Below are 22,500 nucleotides of genomic sequence, written 5' to 3' on the forward strand. Positions count from 1 at the left end.
ATACTTCCGGATATGCAGTTGATTGTGTTAAAGGTGGTAACATAAACAATAAATCTATTTTAAATCACATATTTACAGAAAGATGATAATATTTCTATAATCAAAACTCATCAAAATGATTGGCTTAAAACAACAACAAAGAGCTGAGTGATGTCAATTTTGTTACTTCTATTTAAAAAATGAATAGTGTTTTTTTCTAAAAAGAGTCAAACCGTTTTTGTTTTTGTGTATGTGTTTGTGTGTTGCTTGGGAATGAACACACGGACTTCCCCGTTGACCCAAAGTTACTATACGTAAAGCATGATTTCTGATTTTTCAATCTTACTCACAGTGTTTGGTTTTTGTTTGTTTTTTACATCCCTATTCTATCATTATAAATCATGAAATGAACGGTCTTTGTCATGAGCATTGACTTTCCCTAGTAAAAGTCTATTGTCATGAGATGACACTTAGAAAAGTCAAAATATGGACCTCGTTGCGTGATTCAATTTGACAAATTCCCCTATATGGTATGCTTTCGTGAGTGTAATAAGTACTCATTGTCTAAATTAATCGACAATGGACGGGTATTACGTAAACACTTCCGGATATGCCGTCGATCATGTAAAGGGTTCGTAACATAAACAATTAATCTATTTTAAATCACATATTTACAGAAAGATGATTGATATTTCTATAATTAAAACTTAAAACCACGGATTGACAGAAAAAAAAAACCCATTTCAGACAATATTATGTTTTGTTGTCCTGTTTGTTTGTTTGTTTATTTGTTTTTTCGGGTGTTTTTTCTTTGTTTTTGTTTTTGCTTTCTTTGTGGGATTTGTGTGTGTGTGTGTGGGGGGGGGGGGTGGGGGGTAAGCGAAGGTCATGATATCAAGAGAAGAAGAAAAAAAGTACGGCTGTGGTCTAGTGGAATGACACTCGCTTTCGGATCGGAAGATCCTGAGTTCGAGCCTCAATCGGCGCATAGTTGAGTCCTTGGAAAAGGCTCTTTTCTCACATTCTCTCGCCGTACTCAGATGTAAAATGAGTAGCTGGCCTTTAAAAGCGTTTCGCTGTCTGAAAAAATTGTAATATCGCCTAACAGGCGTCATGTTCCGTCCTACATGTTAATGTTGCTGTTGGCCAAGGACCCCTTGTAAAGCACTAAAAGCATGTTTAGTGGATATTTTGCGCTATATAAAATCTCAATTTATTTATTATTATAAAAATAATATACTCGTACATACATAATCCAGATAGACGGTAGAGAAATATTTGGCACGTCCTTTCTGTATGGAAATCTTGGGATGTAAACAAAAGGATGCGTTCGCTAGGTTACTACGGGTGTGTCGAATAGAGCGGAATATTCAACTGCGCATAAAATTCGGTGCGTTAAAAATATAACAAGTAGAATAAAAATAGGTGTCAAATGTATCCTGTTGAAATAAATCCAATAACACGATGAAAATAACAACTCAGAAATATGCAAAATGAACAGTAGTGATCTATTTTCTATTTGGAATGAACTGATCATGAATTTGAGCTAATCTTCACAATGTCTACCCTAGCGCTGGAGGAAATATCACAAATCTTAGAGACAAAAGATATAAGGAAGATGACAGAGGTGGTAGTCTAGTAGATGAGTAATAATCCAGTCTGGTGTTGAATCCACAGGTTTTAAACAGCATCTAAGGGTTTTTAAGAGATGTGTTTCTTGTTTGCGACGAGATGAAATAGTGTTGGTGTAGCAGAATTTTTATATGCATACGTGAGCGGCCTAGGTGCCGGGATGGCCAGGTAGGTTGAAATGTCGGACATCCGATTTATCAAATCCCCACTGCATTTTCTGTCTTGATTAAAAAAAAAGTAACAACTATTTATTTTTATAATTATTTTTTTTTCTGATGGAGGTTGCGTTACCTAAATGTCCATTATTTTCATCCGATCATTGTCTACAATTATATTATTACACACGATGGCGGGAGTAGCCTGACGATTGATTGGACATTAAAAAGGCCTCACATTGATTTGTGGTTCAAACCATCCAGGCAATTACGGACTGTGCTTCACCCCCAAAAAATATGATCTCAAAGTTTAGTATTTTTACAGATGTAATTTACGATGAAGTGAGAAAATTCGTCATAGATATCATTACTTAAAATTGTTAGCAAATCCTAAAACTAAACTTAGCACAATAAGTAACGTTTGAAACATAAAAGTAAACAATCAGATGTGTAAAAAAAATATTGAAATGTGTAAAATCTATGCTGAAAATTCACTTTATCACAAAGAAAAAATATGGCTAAAATTAATTGATTAAAATTATTTCATTAAAAACACTAAGACGTCCAGATAATATATTCGTATAATTTTAATTTTTTTTAAAAAAGCACTTGTCAAATCGGATACAGCTGTCCCCCGACATTTTAACCATCCTGGTCATCCCTCTGCACAAAGGCCGCACAAATTAGTTCGTAAAACAGAGCGAACGAAAACACGTCCTATCAGGCGTCTACACACAACATACAAAAAAATTAATCTTAAGAAGAATTAAATGAACCGTACCGCCCTACACTTGAGGAATAAATTCACGCTATGAACACCTTCCACTTCCATCCATTCATTCAGTACACTTTTGAGATCTCCACCATCAAGATAGATTTTTTAGACATTGTGCTACGATCACTGTCATTGGCATTTGCACAATAACTGTGGGATAAATAGACTCACTTCATAACTACCTGCTCTATGGATCGTCCCATCCGAAAATATACAAGGATTCCATTCCATTTAGCAAGATAATCCGTCTTAGACGACTGTGTAAGGATAGTGATGAATTCACCTGACAGCATAAACATCTTGTTAGACTTCTTTAGGGATCGAGTATTACAAGAGACTATTAGGAAAACTCGTGGCATTACCAGTAAGTCCGCAAGGCAGCCCCGCAAAGATGAACTGTCACAACAAACCAAGCGCCCCATCTTGATCCTTACACTAACATACCACCCGCATGCTAACCGAGTTAGAAGATTTTGATGAACAATTACGGCCTTCTCCAAGCTTATGAAGACATTCAGGGGGATTTCTATCAACTGCCATTAGTAGCATATCGAAGGGACCGGAGCCATTATCTAGTAAGAGCACTCTGTATACGTTTATGACCGGAACTGAAAAGATTTACTTGTACGTGGCCGTCTTGAGCCATCACAAAACAGTGGACTTACAGCCCTCAGATGGATAAGGCCAAAATGTAGGACATGTGAGCGGCGTCATCATTGTATTTCCGGAGAAAGTTTGGAACCATCACAAGACCTTTTACTTGTACAGACCGCAACCTTGTATATGTCATTAGATGCGAACACTGTAACGTCTGTTACGTTGGCGAGACGGGTAAAAGACTGGGAGATCGCTTTGCACATCATCTACGGGACATTGCCAACAAATCGGATACAGCTGTTCCCCGACATTTAAACCTTCCTGGTCATCCCAGCACCAAAGCCGCCCAAGTCTGTGTATTAAAATTCTGCTACACATACATTATTTCTAGTCGCAAACAGGAACTGATTAAATCCCTTGGATGTTTAAACCCCGTGAATTTAACACCAGACTGGAATATTACTAGACTATCGCCTCTGTGGTATTTCTTACATCTTTAGTTTATAAGGTTTGTGTTATTTCCTTCATCGTTGGACTAGACATTGTAAAGATAAGCTCACTTTCAAAAGGATCAATGTCCAATTCTCCATACTTTGGATTATTATTTTCACCGCTCTATTGGATAAATTATTATTTCAACGGATATATGTGACACCTATTTCTCTTCTGCCCGTGCCCCCTGGAGATAATTGCATAATTGTAAAACGTCTGCGTTCAAGGAGTACGGCGGGAAGGAAACAAACTATGGAATCTGATATGAGCTGGTTTGTAAAACATAGCCCTATATCTTAAAAGTAATAAACAAAAAAAAAGAACATAACAATAACAGCTTTAAAAAAAAAAAAAAGAACAAATACCAAACACAGAACGTTTCGGACTCAAAACCCTTCTTCGGCCAACAACAAAAAAAAACCCAATGAAAACATACATTTACTGAAAAGAAAAAAAAAACAAACAAAAAACAAAAACAAACAGATCGACGGCAGAGAATAAATTAATAGGCCGAGAAGAGGTAAAATAAACAATTCATGATTTTCGAGACAAGATGCATAGAGAAAGAGGGATGAAGCTAGAATGACAAGAGACAGGGAAATTGACGATGAAAGAAATGCTAGGCGATGTGATTTAAAGTTAAAGGAGAGGGGAGGAAACCGAGGATGAGTGAAATGCGAAATTTAAGACAGAATGAAAGAACAAGGAGGGAGAAGATACGGAGAAGGAACGAAATGATAGGTTAGAAAATTTATGACTAATTCAGTTGAAACTTGGTTGGATTCTGATTGCTGTTAATATTGTGTATATAACGAAGTGAATTCAGCGAACCGGGTTGAGTGGTAGTGTGTAATTTTATAAGGTCTTCCATATCTTGCACAAAACCTGCATTTGTTATTTGGTAAAATATGATGGTGGTGGATAGTATATATAACACAATTCTAAAAGTGTTGATCCTTGTACATTCGAATGACTTGAAGGTATTCATGTTTTACGTTTTTATTTTAATAGAATTATTATAACGTGCACAATAAATACCGCCGCCACATCCCGGTGTCCTTGGATGAGACAAAATGTTGAAATTGTCAGGCGTTCGTTCATGCAGGATGGCTTCATCTCCTATCTCTTCAAGCCGCGTCTCAGTAATAAAAACAATGCCCCAATTAGAGTCACAAATCTAATCTTTGATTTCCACTGACTTATTTTGCACTGACTGAAAGTTAAAAGAAATCACGTTGACTAAATTGTGAGTAATATATTCCTTTATTAGTACTTAAATAACATGACTTAGTACTCTTTGAAGTCGATAAAACACATAATATTATGTAAGTAGCGAGCAGCAGCTATTATTCTCTATGTCTTTTTTAGCTGATTTGTTGCTAAGTTGGATAGATAGATGGATGGGTAGGTTGGTGGATAGAGGATAGAGAAATAGATAGATAGATAGATAGATAGATAGATAGATAGATAGATAGATAGATAGATAGATAGATAGATAGATAGATAGATAGATAGATAGATAGATAGATAGATATTTGGATAGATATTGAATCGTGTTGGATATAAAAATGGTACGAATAGTGCTCGACATGTAGCAATGGAGCGAATTATTATTTTAATATTTACCACAATGTTGGAGTCAGTCTGACTGACTCCACCATTGTGGTAAATATTAAAATAATAGATAGATAGATAGATAGATAGATAGATAGATAGATAGATAGATAGATAGATAGATAAATAGATAGATAGATAGATAGATAGATAGATAGATAGATAGATAGATAGATAGATAGATAGATAGATAGATAAATAGATAGATAGATAGATAGATAGATAGATAGATAGATAGATAGATAGATAGATAGATAGATAGATAGTGCGGCTATGTGGTCTTGTGGTATGACGCTTTCGGATAGGAAGGTACTGGGTTCGAGCTTCGCCCTTCGTATGTTGAGTCCTTGTAAAAGGCTCATAACTCACATTCTCTCACCGTACTCAAGTGTAAAATGAGTTCCTGGCCGTTAACCGCGTTGTCTCTTTCAGAAATGATTGTGATATCACCTAAAAGGCGTCATGTCTCGTTCTACATGTTACGTGTGGGTGTTGGTCAGGGACCCTTTGTAAAGCGCTTTGAGCACGTTAAGTGGATAATGCACAATATAAAGGCTCAAGTTTTTTTGTTGTTTTTTTTTTTTAGATGGATAGAGATAGATAGATAGATAGATAGATAGATAGATAGATAGATAGATAGATAGATAGATAGATAGATAGATAGATAGATAGATAGATAGATAGATAGATAGATAGATAGATAGATAGATAGAGACACACACACATACACACACACACACAGAGAGAGAGAGAGAGAGAGAGAGAGAGAGAGAGAGAGAGAGAGAGAGAGAGAGAGAGAGAGAGAGAGAGAGAGAGAGAGAGAGAGAGAGGATGTATCTAAGCTTTGTGGCGAGCGGATAATACAGTACGATTATTTATTGTAGCCACCTATCTTTCCATGCATAGCATTATTATGTATCGTAACGACAGAGTACTTGTTTAGGTCTAGAATAACCTTTGACCTTCTGTCTCTGCTAAGTGGGCTGACCACAGAGATCCCTCCATTGCGAAACATCCACTTCCCCACCTACGCATAATCCCTGGATATTATAACTGACAGTCCTCGGAAAGATTCGGGACTTCCCGGTGAAAAAACCACACTTTCCATACTACTTACATAGACTCCTCTCACCTCGTGATTGTATAGTGTGTAGTAATGAATGAACGAGGCTGATTGTCACTCTGCTCTTTGTCATTGTTTTGTAGACCACCACTTGGGTTATTTATGTAATTTATCAGACTATCGATGCTACGAGTTTAAGTACAATACTCACAACAACCGCCAGTCGGTATATCCATGGATATATCATACACACAAAACTATGTGTATGTAACCTTGAACTTTTATAGTTTGATTGATAGAATGTAGTGGTAACTAATCATTAAACTGGTTGTCTAAAAACAATAACAAAGAGCTGAGAGTCAATTTCGTTCCATCGATGAACATTTAAGGTTACGTATTAATTATAGTTTTAAGTGTTGATGTTGATGCGATTGATCTGACGGGCAGATTTTTACTTAAGACGCACAACATCAATGGGGACGATCTATATTTTTCCACGAGCTCAAGCAAGGCCGTCTATATAGCACAGGCCAGGAAGCGTGGGAGAGGGACGAAAACTAACAGGCCGACTTCGCCGCTGTCCACTTTATCGTTTACCTGTACGCCGGCGTGCAGCTCTTCGCGCACAAAACAATTTAAAGACGTGTTAAGTGTTAGAGGATCTTATTTCTAAATAATATTAACGCTTATAAGTTCGTTCATTTCAATATCAATAACGACTTAGCTAAAGTTACACAAGTTACCCATATAGAGTACTTTGTAGTAATAATAATAATAGTAGTATAAAAGTTAAAAGTGAGAATTCTTATACTTTCCTTTTTTTTTACTTTTATGTGGGTTATTCCATGCTCACTGCTAAGGTCATATAAGTGCTCAGTGGTAAGTAAGATGTTAGACAAGTTAAAATAATACCAAGACTTTAGGCCCTGCCATGGATGTTTCAGAGAGGTAGATTTACGAGGGAAATAAATGTCATCTTTCAAAATAGGTGACGAAAGATATTTACAGGAAAAAATATAGATTGATGATGGTTACCCCATAACATGCATTATGGCCCAGGGATATGCTAACACCCTTTTTGTACGTAAGTACTCAGTCGTATAGCACGACTGAACAAACAGAACAGCTGTGTATGTAAGCTTGTTAAGAGAACACTAGAGAGAGAGAGAGAGAGAGAGTAAGGTGATAGATAAAAGAAAAGTAACTGAAAACAGTTTGTAGTTACAAGTTGAATAGAGACAAGAAAATACATTTCCAAAAAATGACTGAGACTGTCGTAGCTGTAGAACACTTGCAATAGCTTTAGACATATAATTATACCCCCAAAAGAAGAAACAGTATGACAATGGAAGAACCTTAAAAGGATTCCCATCTACTATGGCCCCGCCAACCATCCGCTTGCACACTAGAGTAAGAAATAAAACTCAGTTCTTACAGTTATCTCATTGGGACATTTATTTTTAACATATGAACAATCTGTATATCATACATAATATAAAACAGAGATTGCAAGTGACATACTTTTAAAATATATTTATACTTTGTGATTTCAAAAACATAATTACAGTTATAGTATAGTTGAAGTAATAATTATATCACTCAATCAAGCAATTATATTTATTACACACATCATAGTTATCAAAACATGCAAACCAGTAATTTAAACAAGCATATGTGGGGTTTTTTGTTTTTGTTTTTAAGGGTTTTACAACACTTAGGTCATATCAGCGCCAGTAAAAAAGGAAGAAAATGAGATAGTTAAAAGTTATAGAATTACAATTAAAGCACCCAAAAATAAGGCAGACAAAGGGGTATTGGTTCAAATAGGGAACAGATGTTGATTCCAAGAGCACACTATCAGTGTGCGAAGTTTGAGATCACTCAATGTCTCATTCAGACATAAGCACAGGTCTCCTTCCAGAGGAACACACTCAATTGTTTACAAATCATACATTGGTGAAAGGAAAAATAATACAGTACATAACAGAGAGATGATTTACAAGGAAAAAAAAAATATCATCTCCCAAAACTAACTATACATTTGACTGTTTCCCTCCCAGCCAGGGTATCCGTCCAGGGCCAGGACAAAACCAAGTAATCTCATTCCCAAGACAAAGACAGCATGTTGGAAAACAGATATAGGGGGATAAAAGACACAGTATGTATCTCCCTGCCCACTATGTGAGGTCAGGAACAAACAAATATAAAATTCTGACAAAAATACAAATCATGCAAATTTTATGGCTTTTTTTACATTTACAATCTGATTAGAACAGTTTGCTTCATTTACTTTCTTAGAATAATTATTCAACAAAATGTTGACAAATGTTGATATACATATATGAAATAACTTATCTCTTTGAGACTTGCAATTCGTACACACAGATGAAAATTCAATGGGAAGGTTACACTCTGTCCAGTAAGCTATATTTAGTTTCATTAGGACATCTTTTTGATTGTTTAACTTCAAAAAATGTAGCTCCATATTACTAACAGCAACATTCATGATTGAAAGTGCAATTTGAAACAAATGAACAAGAACAGGAGATGGATATGTTAAGCCACCGTGATTAAGGTTTTCAAAATACTCTAAAAGTTTATCATCAATAGAAAAGCCAAGACATTTGTTTTTATCTCCTATAATCTCACAACAAAAAGAACAATCAGTTTTTGTAATAACTTTCTTTGCAACATAGCCAGCAACATATATAATAACATCTAAAGACTCTGACTGAATTTCAACATTTTCAAAAGGAAAATTTTGAATGAAAAGCATGTCACTTTCATCCAAATTATCTGAAGAGAACTCAGATAAAAAACATTTAACATTTAAGGGAATGCTGCCTTTAGAGGAAGAATGAATAGTTAAAAGCTGCTTTATAGTTAATTTTCTTTCATTCTGAAGAATCTCTTCCACAGAAATCAAAGTATTTCCACCTGATAACTGCCTATATTGACCAAAACGAGCCTCAAGATCATCAGTCTGAAATTTTCCAGTCAAAACAAATTTAAAATTAAGTTTAGTTAAAACATATCTTATCAATTCAACTAGACATTCTAATGTATGGGGCAAAGCATAAAATGTATCTGAAGACAAAAAAACCACACTTCGTTTCTTTATGCATCTGGTTCCATTTCTTGAGCCATGAAGACATTTTTAGTAACCAACTCAGTCTTTCATCTTCACAAGAAAAGAAAGGAGAGGCCTCTGGTGTAATCTTATTCCTCCCATAATACTGGTGATGCACATTAACCATATCCCACCAACGACAAACTATAGTCAAGAAATTAACAGTACCCTCCCAAGATGTGAAAGCTGAATGAGGACCTAAGGTTTTCAAAGCAGCAATATTGGTTTCATTAAATATCTTAAGGGCTAAACTGACTTTCTGACGCTCTAAAGAGTGTGGGAATAGTGATTTCCAGGTTAAGGTAGGGGCCTCTTTTAAAAGTTGGGACTTTTCAACTCTGTATAAATGCTTTAAATCAGAAAAGGAAGCATGAGAAATACATTTGCTATCTATGACTTCACTATCTAAATTGGGGAAAGTAAAAGTTTGACTATCGTTTTTAACATTCAACCAATTATTTCGAATTGATTTGAGAAGATGAACAGAGTCAAACAATAAAAAAATCTTGAGAGAATTGTCAATAGGATTAGGTATAAAAAATTTAGTTTCTGAGTCTTTAGTCAGTAAAGAAAACATCTTTCGATTAATTCTATTGTTATCAGAAATGACACTGATGACATTAAATCCAGCTTTACAAACATTAAAAATTACATCATTTGTTGTTTCAAACAAGAAATCTGAAGTCATCTTTACAACAGGAAACATTCCAACAATTAATTTCTTATTAGACATGACAGAAGAAATCATAAAACATTGCATAGACTTGGCAAGATTTTCAGGATCATTTGTAGCCTGTCCAATTAATTGCTCCCCTCTGTAGGATAATTTCGACTTGACATGAACTTCATCAATAAGAAGATTAACATACAAATCTTTATCTGACAGGTACTTAATTTCATTCACTAAAAAATCATTGGCAATCAGACCTGATTTTAAAGATACAGTGCTAGATAATAAACGTAAATATCGCACACTGGGAAGAATAAGTAAAGAATCCCTTAACTTACGATAAGTTGTCGGGGAATTTGAATAAATACAAAAAGAAGCAATCATACATTCAGCAGAAAATCTACGCTGTGATGGAGACAGATTTATCAAATTTAACTGATCAATTAAAAAATCAAAAACTTTGTTATTACTATCATCATTATTTTTGTCTCTGCAGACATTCAACAATTTAATTGCCTGATGAAATGTTGAATTATAGGAAGATGTAAAATCTGTTGCAGAATAATGGCTTAAAATATTTTCTAACTGGCTCCAAGTAGACAGCTTAGAGTCCGGAATTATCCATTTCAAGTCATTTTTACAAACAAGAACATTTTTTAACCACACATCTAGTTTCAAATCATTTTTTACACATATACTAAAAGGAATCGTTAATCCATCCGAATCAGTCGATGCAGTGGCATACAAATATACAGAATCATTTTTTAAAGCATAACAAATATTATATTTCCACTTTTGCAGAAATCCACACACTTCATTTTTAAAATGCTCAAAACTTAAAATTTTATCTTGTTCTAAAAAAACGTTAAAACTTTCCTCTTCTCTCTCCTCAAGTCTCTGTCTCTTACTCCTGGGGCTTTCCCTTTGAGGCAAAGGGGTAGTAGTGAGGTAAGAGGGAAGATTTGGAAAAACTGATGGGATGGCACCAGCTTTCAACTTCAAACGCTTCCTGCGAACAGTTTTCTGTGGTTGTCCATTTTTTTCAGGAACGACTTTAAAACGTATAATATCATCTTCCTGAAAGTGTTTTTCACATACAACAGTAAACTTTGTCACAACCAAGTTTTCCCGGGGAATTTTTCTAATCCATGAATTCCTTTGTTCTGCATCTTTCGGGAATTCAAAACAAGATGCCTTTTTTGGCGCACAATTAAGTCTGTAATAATTACTGGCACATCCAGGGACACAGCACTTGTTCACCATCATGGAACGAACTGTTGGTTATCAAATACTGTGGGGAAAAAAAAGGTAGATACATTAGTTTATAGTAACCATTTGAAATTAGGGTAGAGATTAATGTCAATTGTTTTAAGCAGGACTACAAGATACATGTACACATTACACATCATCTAAAAAATAACGATAAGTGTTGAATTGTAAGCCTCAATTTATTAGACGAAGACATACTGTGGACGTTTCTGGTTTCCCCTTTATCAACAAAACAAGACGAATAAGAGATGTGTAGTGTGAATGGTGTAGATAAGGTGAATAAATATAAACAATGATGGGACAGCCTACCCCTTTGTAAGGAAGTACGAATTAAATTCATTAAAATTAAATTGAGCTTTTATATAGTACAATCTCCACTAAACATGCTCAAAGCGTTTTACAAGGGGTCTCTGATAAACAGCAACACGTAACATGTAGAACGAGACATGACGCCTGTGAGGCGATAATACAATTTTTTCGGACAGAGACAATGCTGTTAATGGCCAGATACTCATTTTTAAAAACCTGAGTACGGTGAGAAAATGTGAGTAAAGAGCCTTTTATAAGGACTCAACTATCGCCAAGCGAAGCTCGAACCAAGGACCTTCCGATCAAAAAGCGAGTGTCATACCTCTCGACCACATAGCTGCCCACTAGACCACATAGCCCCATTAAGAAACAAGGCCCAGAAATACTGATCTCAAATAAATAATTTTAGAAAATTAAAATCGAAGTTTTTTTTTTAAACATCATGGTAAATTTTTTTTGAAAAACAACAACAAAAATAGGTAACAAAAAAAGAGGGAAACAAACTAACAAAAACAAACAATAAACAGATAAAGACGCAGTAAACGAATGATAGTAGATAGTGATAGGTGCCCAGTTACCGTGTACGTAGACAGTCATAATAATAATAATAATAATAATAATAATAATAATAATAATAATAATAATAATAATAATACCCTAATAATAATAATAATAATAATAATAATAATAATAATAATAATAATAATAATAATAATAATAATAATAATAGATTAATTAAAGGTTTTAAATATTGAGTGTTGCCAAAATGTTGCGTCATATTTTAAGACGTCCACCTCAATTTCCAGTCACAACTTCCCTATGACTATGGCATGGGCTAGCTGAGGCTGAGAGCTGGGACACAATCAGCCCCGTTTGCAGTCGAACTGCCTAGTCTAAGTAAGATAGATTGACGGGAAGCCTTCCGAAAGCTCCTACATCCGCAGTATTCTTGTTCTAGTAGGGGGTTTCAATGGGAATGGGGAAACTTTTTTTATAATGTTCTAGTAGGGAGTTTGGGAGGGGGAGACAAACTTTAAAAAAAAAAGTTTCCCCCTTCCCAAACCGCCTACTATCTAGATAGTACTCTAGAACATTATAAAATACAAGAATACTGGAGATGTAGGAGCTTTCGGAAGTTTGATCTTCATTTAAGACGTCTATCTACCTACTTTTTCATTTAACAGTCAGCTGTGAGTTAGATAAAACTCTCTTTGTAATCCAAACTCACATTCCATTTTTACCAGTCATTCTCATTGTCATTGTCACTCGTCACACTCTACACTCAAAACTCGCGACAAAAACTCACCTTTGTTTGGGAGGATACGCTGAAAATTGAAGAGGGCAACACTCAAAGGGAATTAGACGTCTTTATATCCATCTTGTAGAGAGGCAGCGATCCGTAAATAGTTGAAACAAACTTTCTTTTGTTAGCAGATCAAGGCATTGTTGTCAGAACAATGGCGGAACAACGGGAAGAAATAGCGATACAAAAGGCGGAATGATCGTAGGCCTGATTGCGTATGCGATACCTGTAGTTAAAATAATAGCGGCGGAGATGTAAAATAGTTCTCACTTCAAATCCGTTTTTCGGTCATAATATTTTATTTCAAAACAATATGATGTAGTGGAAAAATATTGAAATAACATTGTGATACATTTTAAATATGCTGGAGTCAATAAAAATGTTTAAAAAGTCGGCCTGGTAGTTTTTTATTCTATCCCTTTTCCGGACCTGCTTCCCGGCCTGGAACACTATATAGAGGGCCTTGGCTCAAGTCATTAGTCACATTGCAATATAAGCTCAAAATGGCCTACATAATAAAAAAATGTTCAGTTTTCGAAATATCCTTTTGTTCAGCTTCGACCCATTATGTTTACAACTTTCATCAACAGATCTTTTTAAAAGAAATATCCAATCGTTGGACAGCAACGACTATGTGGTCTTGTGGTATGACACTCGCTTACGGATCGGAAGTTCCTGATTTCGAGCCTCGCTCGGCTCATAGTTGAGTCCTTGGAAAAGGCTCTTTACTCACATTCTCTCACTGTACTCAGGTGTAAAACGAGTACCTGGCGTTGTCTCTGTCCGAAAAAAATATAGTATTGCCTAACAGGCGTCATGTCCCGTCCTGCATGTTAACTCTTTAGTTGCCAAGCATCCTGGCAGTAAAAGAAATCCCAGTTGCCAAGCCTTTTGGCCAAAATGGACGAAAATTGTGTGCTTTCAGAAAAAAAAATCACTAAAAAAAAAGTAATCATCACACATACTTCATATTTTCATAGGTATATAAGAATAGATGTAGGTACAGTTTGACGTAATGTGATATGCAAATTAGGTCACATGACCTTGGCGGCCATCTTGGATATCTAATTAATATTCATTTTTCATGTATTTCTGTGTTTATGGGCCTGTATCTCCACCATATATGAATAAAAATGTTTTTTTTATTGTTGTATGTTATTGAGTAATGATTGAACAAAAAGTACAGAAAAAATCATATTGATATCTCTTCATTTACTGTGGGGTTTTTTCTTCTTTGTGTGGGGGGTGGGAGGGAGAAGAAATAAGTAACATATTTCCTCTCCCAAAACATCGGGGGAAAAAAAGCTGAAAATACTTCACAGGCATAACCTTTTCTTCATTTAACCCAACATTCCTTGCTCCAAAATTGTTTTCACCCTCAATGAGCCATTCAGCTGGATTATGAGTCTCTTCATGTGTCAATACATTCCATATCCATTGGTTACCATCATCTCGAGCATTTGTGCCACGCCCCCTTCTGTTTACATTCTGTAAATTTGTCCCCACGACCCCCTGGAACATCACTAAAATCACTGTCTGACCCTCCCTCGTCACTCCTCGAACTAGATTCAATGTCCGTAATCTCCAATTCTGATAAAAATTTATCTCCTGAGTCACTATCATGTCTATACACATCAATCTCTTCATCTGATTCCATAGTGGAATACAAACAAAGCCTTGGCAACGGAAAATTACGAAAAAAAACAATGTAAAAATCGAATTTAAATCATGAATGCACGAGAAAATGCTGTCAATAGCCGTCAGTGAGGTGTATGGCAGTTCAGCAGTATAATTACTGCTCGTAGAATTAATTATTCGCCTCGATAATAGCGGTCATTGACTCGTCGCCGTAGAGCGACCGTGGCAACTCAGCGACCTTTTTTTTTGGTCGCCGTGCGGCGACCGTGGCAACTAAAGAGTTAAATGTTGCCAGGGCCAGCGCTTTGAGTACGTTAAGTGGATATTGCGCTATATAAAAGCTCATTTATATTGTTTATTATAATCGATGACTCGGTTGGACGAAATGAATAAATTGGACGTTACCCCGTTTTTGGAATCCCAATCGGGTGTCATGTAATTGATGACGAAATGATTGAATTGGACGTTACTCAATTCTTTGTCATTGTTTTTGGATCGCCAATTGGATGTCATGTAATCGGTGACTCGCTTGGACGAAATGAATGAATTGGACGTTACCCAATTCTTTGCTATTGTTTTTGGATCGCCAGTTGGATGAGAAGTTCTCCTCACTAAAATAAATTCTCTCAAAAAGACAATAAACTTATAATGTTTCAAATATTTCTGTGTTTTGGTAATTTTGATCTGACGGGAGGACTTCACTTAAACGTATACCATTAATGGGTCGTCCAGCACAACATTGAATCAGTTTTATCATGGATAACTGGTGAATGTCAGCGTCGAATTCAGCAGAAGTTTGTCATTAGCCTTATATCATGTTGTCATAATTACACATAAATAAATGGTAGGAATAAGGAAATAATTTTTTTCTAAAACTAATTTCAAATATCATAGTTTTGTATACCACTACGTTTCATCTGACAGGCAGATGTGAATATTTTATTTTATTTTATCACAAATCATCATCAATCAGACCTGAGTTGAATTCAAACTATGGACTTCTGAGAATGCCAAAATTCTGAAAACATCATCCGTACCCGAGTTAAGTCTGCAAATCCTAGGATTTAACCGTTACATATTACATGAAAATATTAAACAGCAATGATTAGTGGATCCTATAGCTGTCTAAGGATAGAACATTCACAATACAATAAGTAATGGATAAAACAAGTTCCAGTCCCAATTATAATTGACAATAAAAGTAAGTCGGATTTATTCTGTTTTACGTACGTATTTACATGTTTTTTTTTAAATGTTTAAATTTCATCAAGGGGCACTAACAAAAACCACAATATTTTAATATATTTGAGAGTCTTAACTTGTGGCAGCCGAGGTGCTTAGCGAACTGGCTGTCTCTTATGTCTTGATTGTAGGTGTTTGATGCTGCTTCTTATGGTTCACACTATTATGTTATGACGATCGACCCAATCAGCAAAGTCCGGTCCGCATTCGTGCACCGTCGCGAACCCGCCCGGTAGCATCGTCACAACACACCTTTCGACTAGATGCTCTGCCGTTTCGGGTTCTTGCCCACAGCGTGGACATAAAGGACAGGAAGTTAGACCCCACTGATGTAACGCACCGGCCGTTAGGCAGCTCCTCGACCGAAGCCGATTCGCAGCTACCCAGTGTCTCCTCTTACTGGTATCAAAGCCTGGCAACTTCTCACCAAGCTTAGAGGAGTGTAGGTCCCCGCCCCCACGAGGGATTGAATTCGTCCAAACCGACTTCCATCTCGTATGTGCAGCTCTGTCCGTAGTCAGGGATTCTACGTACAAGGGTTGCCGGGACTTATTTCGGCTCGAAACGGGGGCACCGTTCATTATGCGCGTGAGAGGGGTATCCCCATTCCCTCTCTCTTTGATCTTACTCAGCCAGTTTCCCGTAATGGTCTCCCTCCGGACATCGGGGGGCTGGATCGCTGCCATCACCGGGCCCCATTCTCTAGGGGTTGTTGCTAGCGTTCCCGACACTATGTGCATCGACTTGCGAAGTTTTACATCCACCTTCTCAACGTTTCTGCTTCTACCCCACACTGGAGCGCAATACTCCGCGGTGGAATAGCATAGTGCCAGGGCGGATGTTCTCAGGAGCGCTTGGCTAGCGCCCCAAGTCGATCCCGCCAGCTTCCTCAGAAGACTATTCCGCTTCTCTATCTTCCGGGCAACCCCTTCGAGATGAACCCGATAGGTAAGGCTGCGATCCAGCGTCACCCCTAGGTATTTTGGACGCGGCTCATATGGGAGTGGCTGGTCCCCGACTAGGACATTCAGTTTACGGGTGTGCCAACCACTGCATAAGTGAAATGCAGTGGCCACGGTTTTTGAAGTGTTCATCTTCAGGTACCACTTGTCAAAGTAGGATTTGAGTCTGGTGACGTCCTCGCTGAGTACGCTCTCGAGACGGGTCCACACTTTACTCTGAGTAACGAGTGCCCAGTCGTCTGCGTATCCCAGCCTCAGGGAGGAAGTGTTCGGCATATCGCTAATGTAAACGTTAAACAACATTGGCGCAAGTACCGACCCCTGAGGGACCCCATTCTTCAATTTCCTAACTTTGCTCGTGACGTCTCCCAGCGCGACGTGGAATTGCCTTTCCCCTAAGATCGAAGAGAACAACTTCAATGTCTTTTTGCACCTTATGATTTTTGCAAGTTTGAGCATTAGCCCATCGCACCAGACCGTATCGTACGCCGCTGATAGGTCTATAAACACAGCACCTGTTTGCTGTTTTCTCTCGAACCCGTGCTCAATATGCTCTGTAAGGGCAATGACCTGCTCCGTGGTGCACCTCCCTTCCCTGAAGCCTGCCTGCTCAGGTGGCAGGGCAGCGTCTAGGACCGGCCCCCATCGGTTTAATAGAACACGCTCCAACAGTTTGTAAAGACAGCTCAGCAGCGATATGGGTCTGTAACTGTCTGCCTCCTTCGCCGGCTTCCCTGGCTTCAGGATGGCAACTATCTTCGCATGCTTCCACACTTGTGGAAGCTTTCCGTTTGCAAGGATGTCAGACATTGCCTCTGCTAGCCAGGCCCGTGCCCTGGGGCCCAGATGCGTCACCATATCGGGATATACACCATCTATCCCAGCTGCTTTGCCGTTCTTCACTTCGCTAATGGCTGCACCCACTTCTCGGGGACTGAACGGGCCGTCCAGTCCGACTCCTCCGCAGGTAGCGAGTCCAAAATCGTACGGTACGCCTTGCGGACACCGCGCTCAAAAGCCTGATTAGGGACCCGCTTGCTACGGTTCTTAATATTCTTGGCAATTGTGTCTGCCTCGCATTCCGGTGCAGCCTTCGCGAAATTCCGATCTGGGTCCAATTTCTTTATCAAACGCCAAGCGTGGCGGCTGGAGTGTGTAAAGTCGAGACTTTCCACGGTCTCCTGCCACCGTTGCTTCCTTCCCTCTGCCAGAGACTGGAGTAGTCTGTCGGCTGTGTCCTGGGACTGGGTCTGCTGGTACTCTCGGTACAGCTCTTCCGACTCTGCTGTCCAGCAAGGGGTGTAGAATTTCCGTTTGCCCCGTGGAATAGAGCGTTGAGCGCTCTTAACCAGTAGCCTACTAAATCTGGTTATATTCTTGGACTTGGGAGGAATGGCAGGGCAGACCTGCTCGATATAGGAACTGAATTCCTCCCAGTCAGCCTTCCTGAAATTCCATCTGCAAAGTGGGAGAGACTGCACCCTCGGTATTGTCACCCCAGCTGTGACAAGAACCGGCCTGTGCTGGCTATGCGGAAAGTCCCCGAGGACTGTCCGCTTCACCTGCAACGGTTCACCGTTCGCGCCTTTCGTTACGAGGGTGAGGTCTGAAGTACACTCCTTCTTATGGCGGGTATCCCGGAAGGTACCCTTGGCTGTAGGATCGTACACTAGGTGTAGGTCATTACAGTCCATCCATGAGCGGAGTTGTCTTCCTGCCTCATTGCAGTCTCGGTAGCCCCATTCGTGATGGTGGCTATTAAAGTCTCCCAGACAGATGGAAGGATGGCTGACCACCGGTACCGGTGGTGTAGTCCAAGTCGCTCTAGGTGGTTTGTATATATTATGCAAACACAGTCCACCTACTTCCACGGAAATTCGGTTCACCCCATTGCTGTCCGTTACGCTCTCAATGACCCTTACCTTCGATGGCTCTTTAGCGTAAACGCTAACCCCTCCTTTGAGCCTCGAGGTGTCCTCGCGTTGGACCACCGTATAGCCTGGGATCTGGAATCGGGAAGATTGCGCGCCTGAATAAAGGTGGGTCTCCTGTAAAAGGAGGATATCAACGCAATGAACGGCCAATAGCTTTGATAAAAGCTCATTTTTTGCCATACTCTGGCTCTCGACGTTCAGGGACAATATACGCGTCAGCTCGCCATCCCCGCCGTCGCATTTTCCGATCGGCAGGCCGCGAATCGATTGATGCATGGGACGTTTGCTTTTTTCTCGGACGTGCCGACGACCCTGGCGACACGAACGCGGTATTATTTGGCTAGGCGGCAGACCGCTTCGCCATTGACGGGACTGATTGGGACTCGACATAAGGACAATAGTGTGGCGCCCGGGATAGGGCTGCTATTCGGGCACCGGGTTTGGATCAAATTTAGTCACACACCGGGGCGAGCAGCTCATGTGGCTCGTTGGCTCGATACCCGGGATGGTCTCGTGACGGTCGACAGGGATTTACACCTTTGCCCTCCCGTGTGCCTCAAGCCCCCTCACCAACTGCAAGGTAAAGATCCACGAGGGGGGGGGGGGTGTTTGATGGAAGGGTGTAAAATAATTGAACGTTATAAGTATAGACTCACGAATATTTTAAGTAACATGATTATTATGCTAATGCCCAGATAGCATGAAGAAAACAAATAATAGGTACCCTGGCGTCAAGAATTACTAGACCGCACTTGTGACAGTAATGGTAGCACACCTGACCGGTAATCAGAAGGTTTAAGGTTAGATCCCCAGTCGAGGAAGACTGATTTTTTGGGATGTGGTTTTAAAAAAATGTAGTTTCTTTCTTCCTTTGTCTGGCACAATTTCATACACACTTTTTTTCAAATCGTTAAGAAAACTCTTCTTGGTTTGAAAAAACATCTACAAGAGATTTATAAGGCTTGAAGTCAGTAGAGAAAAAGTATGAATTCAGTTTGTATTTTTATGACCTCGCTTAAACAGAAAGAAACGAAAGGGTAGAGGATATCGGTGCAAAATTCAAAGTGGTATAGTCATTTGATTCCATTCGATATAGAACACCGTATAATTGTCCACTAATTTGGTAAATGCAGTAATAATCGTAATACTGAGTAAGTGTCTCAAGTTACCCCTGTCCCTTGTCTCCCACTCCTTTCCTATAGATAACTGATGCTTTAATTGTTGCGCAGCAAAGTGAGCAATAAAAGAGCTAAGTTTGTTTTTTTTTCACTCATGAGCTAAACAAGGTGCCCATAACAGGGCTCGAACAAGGATTTACGGGGATGTATTGCAATGTGTTCTCATTCGGCCATCTCTTCCCCAAATAAGCCCCCCCCCCCCCCTGTTCCCTCCCCCAACGATATTAAAAGATATTTCGATTGAGTCTATTACGCCATATTGAATAAACCACATAAAATGGTCATTAATAATGCATTAGGTCAATTACTATAATTTTATTAGTATAAACTTGCCGGGGGGCCGCCGTTTAGAATGAACATTAATGCATAAAGGGATCATAAGGTCAACACCCGAATCGGAGATAACTTATGAGATGCCAACACCACAAAAAAAAACTTTGTCTTACTGTTCAAAGTGATACTAAGCTGCTAAAAGCTGTGGATTGTGAAAAGTATTAAACAAAAATTAATATAACGGCTTCCAAAAAAAAAAAAGAACAAAAAAAGAACAAACAAACACGGAATATGTCGAGCTCAAAACCCTTCCTCAGCCTAGAGTGAAAAACAATAAATAAATACATAAATAAATAAATAATTATATAAATAAATAAATAAATAAATGAACAACTTAAAAACCCGGATAGACGGAAAGAAAAAAACCTTAATATTCAAACTGTAACCCATCTATCTAGGGGGCGGGGCTGGGCGGAGGGGAGCTAATTTCTTGGTGGTTCTTAAATGTCACATTCAAGTTTGATGTTGTGTCTTCGGTTTTGCACAGGCCCTAACAGCTATTCTTCAACGCACTGGGAATACTAAGGTATGTAATTCATTTGAAAGACGAGTTTTTTTGGCCAAATTTTTTTAATTTGTGTCTCTTCAGAAGCCCGAAAGTTCCGTGTTAAGTATTATGGTTTTCCTTGTAGCTGTTGTAATCATCTTTGTTCAAGACGGAGTGGCTATGTCGTCTAGTGGTATGACACTCGCCGTCGGATCGGAAGGTCCTCGGTTCGAGTCCCGTTCTGAGCGGTGCAGAGTTTAGTCCTTGGAAAAGACTCTCTCTCTCTCTCTCTCTCTCTCTCTCTCTCTCTCTCTCTCTCTCTCTCTCTCTCTCTCTTTCTTTTTTTCTCTCTCCGTACGTACTCAGTTGTGAATTATGCCTGGCCGTTAACAGCCTTGTTACTGTCCGAAAAAATAGAATCGCCGAACAGGCGTCATGCCTCATCCTACAAGGTAAGTGTTGCTGTTGACTATGGATCCCGAGCGCATTTAGTGGATATTGCTCGATATAAATGCTCAGGGTTTGTTTGTTTGTTTTGTTTTGGTTTGGTTTTTGGGGGGTTTAAAAAAAAATAAATAAATAAATTAAAAAAAAAAAAATAAAAAAAAAAATAAAAAAAAAAAATAATAATAATAATAATAATAATAATAATAATAATAATAATAATAATAATAATAATAATAATAATAATAATAATAATAATAATAATAATAATAAATTCCCTTTATTCATCCCTAAGGGGAAATTTTTCTTTAGGGTCTATTCCAAGGGAAGACTGGAATAACCCAGGCGTCAGCCGCAGTGCAGCGCCGCAAAGTGAGCTAAGGCTAGGTGACTTGCTCAAGGCCACACAACGCGGCGGGTAGTCGGACTCGGTACCTTTCGGGTACGAAGCAAAGACCATACCGCTGAGCCACGCTGTCCCTTAACAAAGCGTAATATTTTCAATAAATTGTTTTGTGCGACCCTTGATAAATTTTCCTTCTCCTTTCAATGAGAAGGTGATCGCGATAGTTCAGTTGGTAGAGCACTCTCTTCACTCGTAAAGAGACCAAAATTGATCCAAGGTGAAGTCGAGATTTTTTTCTGACCCCCTTTTCCACCCATCAGTGATTGGGTAGCTGGGCCTGCTAGATCTGGCGAAAAGTACTTTGCGATAGACTGGCGTTCTATCCACAGGGTAGTAAACAACTGCTATTGTCCGTTTCACGCTATAGAAACCGGGATGAACTTCATTGTGTCTAATGACTCTGAATTCGACTGCTTTCTATGGGAAACATTAACTTGTATGGGGCAGAAGAACAGGAAAGTTGGCCGTTCAAAACAGACGTGGATGCGCGCTCACTGTCTGACGAAATGTTTGTATGTTTGTTTTTAAGGGTTTTACGGCACTTGAAACACATTAAGGTCATATCAGCGCCAGTAAATGGGAAGAAAATGGGATAGTATAAAGTTCCAGAATTACAATTAAAGCACACAAGAAAAAGTAAGACAAAGGGGAATTGGTTCAAATAAGAATCAGGTGTAGATTCCAAAGCACACTATCAAAGTACTTAGTTTGAGATCACTAAAAGTTTCATCCAGACACAAGCATAGGTCCCTACTAAGAGGTATGCACTCAAATGTTTTACAAATCATATATAATGTAAAGAAAACATAATACAGTGCATAACAGAGAGATGATTTACAAGGAAAAAAAATATTTCCCAAAACTAACTATACATTTGACTGTTTCCCT

At 38.5% G+C, this 22,500-nt stretch overlaps 2 protein-coding genes across 2 annotated transcripts in view; one reads left to right on the plus strand and one right to left on the minus strand.

Annotated features, from left to right (window-relative positions):
* Nucleotides 1-22,500, plus strand: part of LOC144977331 (neuroguidin-like) — a 197,343-nt gene that overhangs the window by 63,087 nt on the left and 111,756 nt on the right. The gene's annotated exons all lie outside the window — the stretch shown is intronic.
* Nucleotides 7,736-13,152, minus strand: LOC144977322 (uncharacterized). The gene is made up of 2 exons (XM_078922401.1): nt 12,992-13,152; nt 7,736-11,398 (listed from the first exon to the last, which is right to left on the minus strand). Exon 2 carries the CDS (start codon nt 11,371-11,373, stop codon nt 9,352-9,354), a length of 2,022 nt encoding a protein of 673 aa, XP_078778527.1. The 5' UTR covers nt 11,374-11,398; nt 12,992-13,152; the 3' UTR covers nt 7,736-9,351.

The sequence above is a fragment of the Berghia stephanieae genome, chromosome 7 (genome assembly GCF_034508935.2).
Source record: "Berghia stephanieae isolate SIO BIC M18660-M18661 chromosome 7, UCSD_Bste_1.3, whole genome shotgun sequence".
Lineage (NCBI taxonomy): Eukaryota > Metazoa > Mollusca > Gastropoda > Nudibranchia > Aeolidiidae > Berghia > Berghia stephanieae.